This window comes from Maniola hyperantus, chromosome 9, assembly GCF_902806685.2.
Source record: "Maniola hyperantus chromosome 9, iAphHyp1.2, whole genome shotgun sequence".
In the NCBI taxonomy this organism is placed as follows: domain Eukaryota; kingdom Metazoa; phylum Arthropoda; class Insecta; order Lepidoptera; family Nymphalidae; genus Maniola; species Maniola hyperantus.
In genome coordinates, this window is record NC_048544.1 from 6,313,533 (window position 1) to 6,321,517 (window position 7,985).

At 41.8% G+C, this 7,985-nt stretch overlaps 1 protein-coding gene across 1 annotated transcript; it reads left to right on the forward strand.

Moving 5' to 3' along the window:
• The first annotated feature begins 416 nt into the window (after positions 1-416).
• Positions 417-5,849, forward strand: LOC117985209 (uncharacterized). The gene is made up of 3 exons (XM_034971902.2): positions 417-3,324; positions 4,507-4,627; positions 5,087-5,849. The coding sequence occupies exons 1-3, from the start codon at positions 417-419 to the stop codon at positions 5,847-5,849; spliced, it is 3,792 nt and encodes a 1,263-aa protein (XP_034827793.2).
• The last annotated feature ends 2,136 nt before the right edge of the window (positions 5,850-7,985 follow it).

Below are 7,985 nucleotides of genomic sequence, written 5' to 3' on the forward strand. Positions count from 1 at the left end.
GTCAAGACAAGATACATACCGAATACGATTTCGAACCACTGTTACTGTTGTCACTGTTTTTGCCTTCTTTTTTATAATACTGTAAAACCGAAATTAAAGTCTATTAGTATCAGCACAATTTATTCTTTACGAAACTTCTACGCGCCAACATAGTTTTTGGACCTTCTTTACCAAATATAAACGCATACTACGGCCTATGGAATAACGGACAAGGATTCATCGCAAGAATCACCAATTCGAAGACGCAAGGGCTGGCTGACTTCGAGACGCGCAGGATACGGTCAACCTATCCACGAATCATCCTCCCTTACTTCGCTTGTTTAATATTGTGCTGTTACTTCGCAAACGTTCATGTGCAACCCGCTAGCTGCTATTTAAGGTAAGTATCCTCACGTAAGTACTTCCACTTTCCCAAAATGGCAAATCGTGACAAATCTCCGCAACTAGGGCTCAGCGATGATAAGTTAGAACTACTAGTACGCGATCTAACTAAAAAACGTGGCACCCTTAAAGGTAGATTAACCAAATTTGGAACCTACGTTAATAGTTTTGATGCAAATGTCGCAACGCCTCAAAACAAAATAGATTTAAAGTTACGCATTGAAGGTGCCACGAATCTTTATCGCGAGTTTAATAGCATTCAGTCTAGGATAGAAGAATGTGTCAATGAAGCTGATCTCGATGATCAATTAACTCAAAGAGAGCAGTTCGAGGACTGCTACTATAGTACATTGTCACAGGCTGAATTATTAGTAAATAGTTGTGATGGCAGTAGCAGCGGTAAGGTCACAACTTTTTCGAAAACATGCGAAAATAGTCAGTTACGCTCAGTAAAACTACCTACCATAACATTACCGTCCTTTGATGGGTCATACGAGCACTGGCTGGAATTTAGGGATACATTTCAATCATTAGTGCACGATTCAGATGAAATAACCAGTATCCAGAAATTCCACTACCTGAAGTCTTCGCTGAAGGGTAGTGCCGAGCTAGTGATTGACTCATTAGAATTTACATCTGACAATTATTCCGTCGCATGGGATCTTTTACTCAATCGCTATAATAATAGCCGATTATTAGTTCACAATCACATAAAATCAATATTCAACATTCAACCGTTGAGTAAAGAATCCCCTGCTTCGATTCGAACACTTAGTGACACAATTCTTAAAAATATACGCGCATTAAAGATCCTAGGGGAACCTGTGGACTCGTGGCATTCGCTGGTTATTTATATCATGGTGTCTAAGCTAGATAAAACCACTGAACGCGAGTGGGAACAGCATAAAGGCACTTTGATAACAAACAATAACGATTCCAAATTAAAATTAAAGGTTGACGATTTAATTAACTTCCTAAAAAATCGTGCGGACATGCTAGAAACATTGCAGGATTCACATTCGTCACAAATTAATAAGGACTCAAAAGACACGAAAAATAATCGAACAAATCGATCAAACGAAATCGACCGAACGAAGTTATCCACAAAATGCAATGTTTCCACCACTAAACCGCACGATCGTCACTCCGCGCCAAAGAACTGTATTATGTGCAACGGTTTCCATCAACTTTACGCTTGTTCACAATTCATTAACTCTAATTTGGAATCGAAATTGAAATTTCTTCGCGATAGGAAATTATGCGAAAATTGCATGAAAAATAGTAGCCACACTGCTGAATTTTGCAAATTCGGTGGTTGCCGTCGGTATTTTAAGAAGCATAATTCCCTAATCCACCCTTCGGATGACTTAAACCATCCCCCGGGTGATACAAAACCGATAGGTAACACTAGCGGTTCCCTAACTATGCACTCGACATTCGATAACCAGCAACTAACCGGCGCGGGCGCAAGTGTCGATTCAAGCCCCACCGCGCCGCTCCTCTGCCCCGCGGATGCAGTGTTCTATGCAAATAATGCACACAGCGATAAACGCACACATCGTTCTTTGCGACCGGTTTTATTGTCCACTGCAATCATCGAGGTACGGGCTCGAAATAATGTTTATTTACTCGCAAATGCATTATTAGATAACGGAAGCGAACGCAGCTTCATAACTGAAGCCTTTAGTAAAAAACTAGGGGTAGAATTATTACAGTCCACTCACGAAATAAGAGGTGTAGGTAACTCAGTGACGCAATGTACTAAATCATGCGACATTGAGATAAAATCACGCATATCTACTTACGCCACTAAACTACATTGCTTCGTATTGCCGCAAATTTCAACTACGCTGCCCGCTGTACATTATGAACGCGCGAGGTTCCATATACCTAATAGTTTACAGCTGGCAGACCCGCATTTTCTTGATTCCCGAAAAATTGATATTTTAATCGGCGCAGATATATTTTGGGAATTAATACACGAAGGTAATATAAGGTTACCTAACGGGCCTTATTTACAAAATACGCATTTAGGCTGGATAATATCAGGACCTATCGTATTAAATACGCGCAACGATAGTCTTATCCAGTGTAACTTCACGCAATCCATAGACACGCAATTACGCCAATTCTGGGAGATCGAGGAGTTCCCTCGGGATCGGGATCGCACAGATGCTGAGCACGCTTGCGAAGAACTGTTCACTCGTACTACGACGCGCAATGATGAGGGACGGTTTATTGTGAGTATACCTCTTAAGTCATCACCCGACCTTTTGGGCGAATCACTTCCACAGGCAGAACGACGCTTCCTGGCGTTAGAAAAGCGGTTAGAACGCGCGCCCGCTTACAAGAAACTATACGCAGACTTTCTTCATGAATATGAGAGCCTAGGTCATATGACTCGCGTTTCGACCTACGGAACCCCTCATTATTTTATGCCGCATCACGGTGTATTCCGCGAAAATCACTCTAGTACCAGGCTTAGGGTCGTTTATGATGCTGGGGCCGTTTCTAGCTCGGGAATCAGCTATAATGACCTTCAGCTGGTAGGCCCGCCCATCCAAGGCGACCTAATTTCAATTATATTGCGCTTCAGGCAACATCGGTACGTCGCATGCGCAGATATCGAGAAGATGTACCGACAGTGCCTTGTAGATGAAACGCAGCGAGATCTTCAGCTGATTCTCTGGCGCGACGAACCCACGCAGCCACTAGGTGTCTATCGCCTCAACACGGTTACCTACGGAACCGCGTCCGCGGCTTTTCTAAGTTGTCGCTGCCTAAAACAACTCGCTATTGAAACCACAAATAGTGAAGTTTCACGAATAATTAATGAAGATTTTTACGTAGACGACATGATCACGGGTTCGGATGATAAAGAAGTCTTGATAAAATTGTGCGAAGAAACAACCAAGACGTTGCAAGCTGGCTGTTTCCCGCTACGTAAGTGGATTTTCAATTTTACATGCGAACCCGCGACCGTGTCATCGTCGCGCGCTTCTAAACAAATACTCGCGGAGAATACGAATCATAAAACATTAGGTATTGGTTGGCTTAATGACAGCGACGAATTTTATTTCAATACGGAGTTTAAGTCTGATAGTACTGAACCTATAACTAAGCGCATAATTCTATCATACGCATCTCAAATTTTCGATCCGTTAGGAATTCTAAGTCCATTTATTTTAACTGCAAAAATGTTATTACAACAGCTGTGGTTATTAAAATTGGAGTGGGACGACAGCGCACCTACGGACATCGCGCGTCAGTGGAACCGGTTTCTCGCTTCGCTGTCGATCTTGAACACAATACGCGTCCCTCGATATGTTATGGATACTAATTCTATATCTACCGAGATACATATTTTTAGCGATGCATCTCAAACCGCGTACGGCGCGTGCGTTTACATAAGGACCGTAACCGCGAATACGGTCAAAGTGCAATTGCTATGCTCAAAAGGGAAAGTCGCACCGCTAAAAACTGTTAGCATCCCACGGTTAGAGCTTCTCGGCGCTCTAGTGGGTGCTCGCCTTTATAACAAGGTTCGCAATTCGCTTCACTACAACTTCGACCACGTAATGTTTTGGACGGACTCGACGATCGTCTTAGGTTGGCTGCGCATGCCGCCAAGATTATTAAAAACGTTCGTTCAAAATAGGACGATAGAAATTCACGATTTGACGAAGGAGCTTCCGTGGCGTCATGTAAGCGGGAAAGAGAACCCAGCTGACCTCGTTTCGCGTGGGGTTGTGAATCTCGAGGAGCTCTCTTCTTCTGATTTATGGTGGGAAGGGCCATCCTTCCTTCGCGACCGTGAATTTGACTGCGAAAACGTACCACCCTTTTACACGCACGAAAGGCAATCAAATGACTTGCCGGAAATGAAGAGTAGTGAAATAACCGCGCTAGTAGTCCAGGATAAGTCGAGCTCTGAAGGGCAATCTGCTATCGATTTTGAACGATTCTCTCAGTTCAGTCGGCTAAGACGCTCAACTGCATATGTTTTACGGTTTTTACATAATACGCGCAATAAACTGAATAAACGGTCGGGTGTTCTTACCGTCGATGAGCTGAGAGAAGCCGATAACTTGTTGATTAGGCTTTCTCAACTGGAATCTTTTCCAGTCGAGTACAAGTCAATATCCAGCAATCGCGCACTGAAGAATAAACATAATTTAAGTAAATTAAATTTGTTTATTGATGACGATAAGCTGCTGCGAGTCGGTGGCAGATTGGACTACTCAGAGTTCGACTATAATAAAAAACATCCAATTTTGCTGTCAAGCAAACATCATTTCACTCTTCTTCTCTTCCGGAACGAACACAAATCATTGCTACACGCTGCTCCGCAGGCGCTTCTCTTTCATCTCCGTGAATCATGGTGGCCGATTGCAGGCAGAAATCTCGCTAGAAAAGTCGTTCACGACTGTGTTGTGTGTAAGCGCCTGCGAGGTCAAACGCTCACTCCTCTAATGGGAAATCTTCCCAGCGAGAGGATTACACCTACTTTTCCGTTCTATCGGTGCGGCGTTGACTATGCTGGCCCAGTGTACATTCTTAACAGAAAAGGTAGGGGAGCTAAAACTACAAAGGCATATATTTGTATCTTTATATGTTTTGTAACGCGCGCATTGCATTTAGAGCTGGTGAGTGACCTTACTACTAAAGCTTACTGTCTCACACTACATCGTTTCGTCTCCCGCAGGTCAAAACCTGCCGAAATTTGGTCCGATAATGGCCGAAATATGGTCGGACTTAAAAACGAATTCGCTCAATTTTTAGAACGTTGTAGTTCTGACATTATCGAATACGCAAATCAACAAAAAATCAAATTCAAGTTCATCGTACCCTACGCCAGTCACATGTCGGGATTATGGGAACGTGGAGTACGCTCGTGTAAATACCACCTTCGCCGCGTGGTCGGTAACGCGCATCTCACATACGAAGAGTTCAGCACCGTCTTAGCACAAGTTGAAGCTGTCCTGAACTCTCGCCCTCTCACTCCAATGTCGTCCGATCCCAACGACTTCCTTCCTCTTAGTCCTGCTCATTTCCTGGTTGGCCGTACGCTCACCGCACCTGCCTACGACAACCTGGAGGATACGCCCACGCATAGACTCGATCGGTACCAGAGAGTTGAGCAAATTCGACAACATTTTTGGAGACGCTGGTCGAAAGAATACATATCCGAGCTGCAAACACGGACCAAGTGGAGAGAGAACACGCAAGACCTTAAACCCAACACTATGGTCATCATCAAAGAGGACAACTTCCCACCGTTGAGATGGCATCTCGGACGAGTCATCAGAAACATACCTGGGAAGGATGGAATCTCAAGGGTCGCTGAAATACAAACTGCATCCGGACTTGTGAGGCGAGCCTATACGAAGATCTGCCCATTAGTCGATCCTGACGAGGATAGTCTTGGAAGCTCAGCGTTCCAAGGCCGGGGGCATGTTTCGGCGTGAAACGAAACACATCACGGCCGTGGGCTAATATCATTGGTCCACGTAATTCGCAAGCTGACAATCTTTTCAAAAACGTCAAGACAAGATACATACCGAATACGATTTCGAACCACTGTTACTGTTGTCACTGTTTTTGCCTTCTTTTTTATAATACTGTAAAACCGAAATTAAAGTCTATTAGTATCAGCACAATTTATTCTTTACGAAACTTCTACGCGCCAACAAATTGAATTAAAGGTAAAACATGCTGTAAATTGTTTAATGACATCAAATAATTACTAATCATATTCTAAAACCCTTTTTTAAAATAATATTATACCAATGTTACCCATGTGTAGTATGTTTAATATATGTACTTATTTTATTTTAGTAGTTGTTTACTATTTTTATATTGCTTCTTTTTTACTCTGTTTGCGTGAACTCAATCTAAAATAAAGAAGCAAAAATCGGAACGTAGATCGATTTTCTTGTCACAAAAATAGATTCTTTGAAAATCGATATCGGATCGATATGACATCCCTAATGTCAAATAAATTGTTTGTTTTTAATTCGTTCTCTGTGGTTGTTCAGCTAAAGCACAGAACACTATTACTGCTGTTTAATTTTTGTTTAATCACTATTTAATAATTAGACAAAGTGATCTAGGAATCTACAGACGCCTAGTTAGTTGTAGACATAGATAATACACATATTATGTTATGGAAAATCCATCATGTCGTCATCCATTCCTTCCGGGACTCTCCACTGCGACTTTTGGATCTTGGAATTCACCTGCACCAGTAGGTAAGTAATAAATAAATAATTATTTGGTTTATAAGAGTGTTAGGGCAGAGTGAAGTAAAGTGAGGAAGCTCTCGGCTTGATTCTGAATCGACGATATGTCAAATAATAGGTTAAGGTGACGTGAAAACGGTAAATCATGGAAAATAGGGCTACATTAGAGCTATTTGCGTGATGTCGAAGCCTCGACGTTTTATTAGAAGTAACCTAACTGTCGTGAAATGTGGTTAGAACACCTTTTGAGAACATTACGGAGAACTCAAGCGTACAGGTTTCCTCACGATGTTTTCCTTCACCGTTAAAGAAAGTGATATTTAATTGCTTAAAACGCACATAACTAACAGTTGAGTTGTGTCTTTGTTTGTGTTGATTGTGTGAGTCGTTGTATCTTATCATTATTCACTTAATTAACTGATTAAAAACAATTAACTGATCAAAGAAGAATTGCAAATGCTTTTGAAATTATCTAATATTGTAAATATATGATTTGACAGATTTCACATGAACATGTCATTTGCATGGAGTGTTTTGGTTCATCACAAAAAGCTCTCCGAGCCGGGCTAGCACCTGCTGCTTTATTTGGACACAGAGTGCGAGTTATGCATGTGGCTTATCTCTACGTCCTCGCACAGCCTTCAGACTCTGAGGAAAGAAATATTATTCTGCGTTGGATTTCTGCACACTTGGTATGTATAATAATGAAAAGTACTACTTACCCATTAGACAGCCTATACAGATGAAGTGGCATATGCAGATATGTTACCCGCTTAAATACCTGTATTTTACCAGTCATAGTACCTATACTATGTACATTCAATCTGTACTGTATAAACTATTATCTGTACATGTTGCAATTTATTATCTGTACATATAGTTATGTATTCTGTGTGTGTTATTTCGATTTGTAACTAGTAATTACTTAATCATCATCATGATCAACCCATCACCGGCTCGCTACAGAGCATGGGTCTCCTTACAGAGTGAGAAGGGCCATAGTCTCCCATGCTGGCCAAGTGGATTGATTGGCATACTTCACACATCTTTCAGGACAGTATAGTGAATGCATGCAGGTTTCCTCACGATGTTTTCCTTCACCTTTAAAGAAAGTGATATTTAATTGCTTAAAACACACATAACTTACACAAGTTAGAGGTGTGTATACCTATCTTATCATCATTCAATTCACTTAATTAACTGATTAAAAGCAATGTTTAACATATAGTTATGTATTCTGTATAGGTGACGCCTCGCTGTGGCATGACGCCGCGTGCATCGCTGCGGGCTTAGGTGTTCCACGTGAGCGCGAGGCCTTTTACACGTCACGGCTAGACGCGGTGCCTATATGTGTGCTACCAA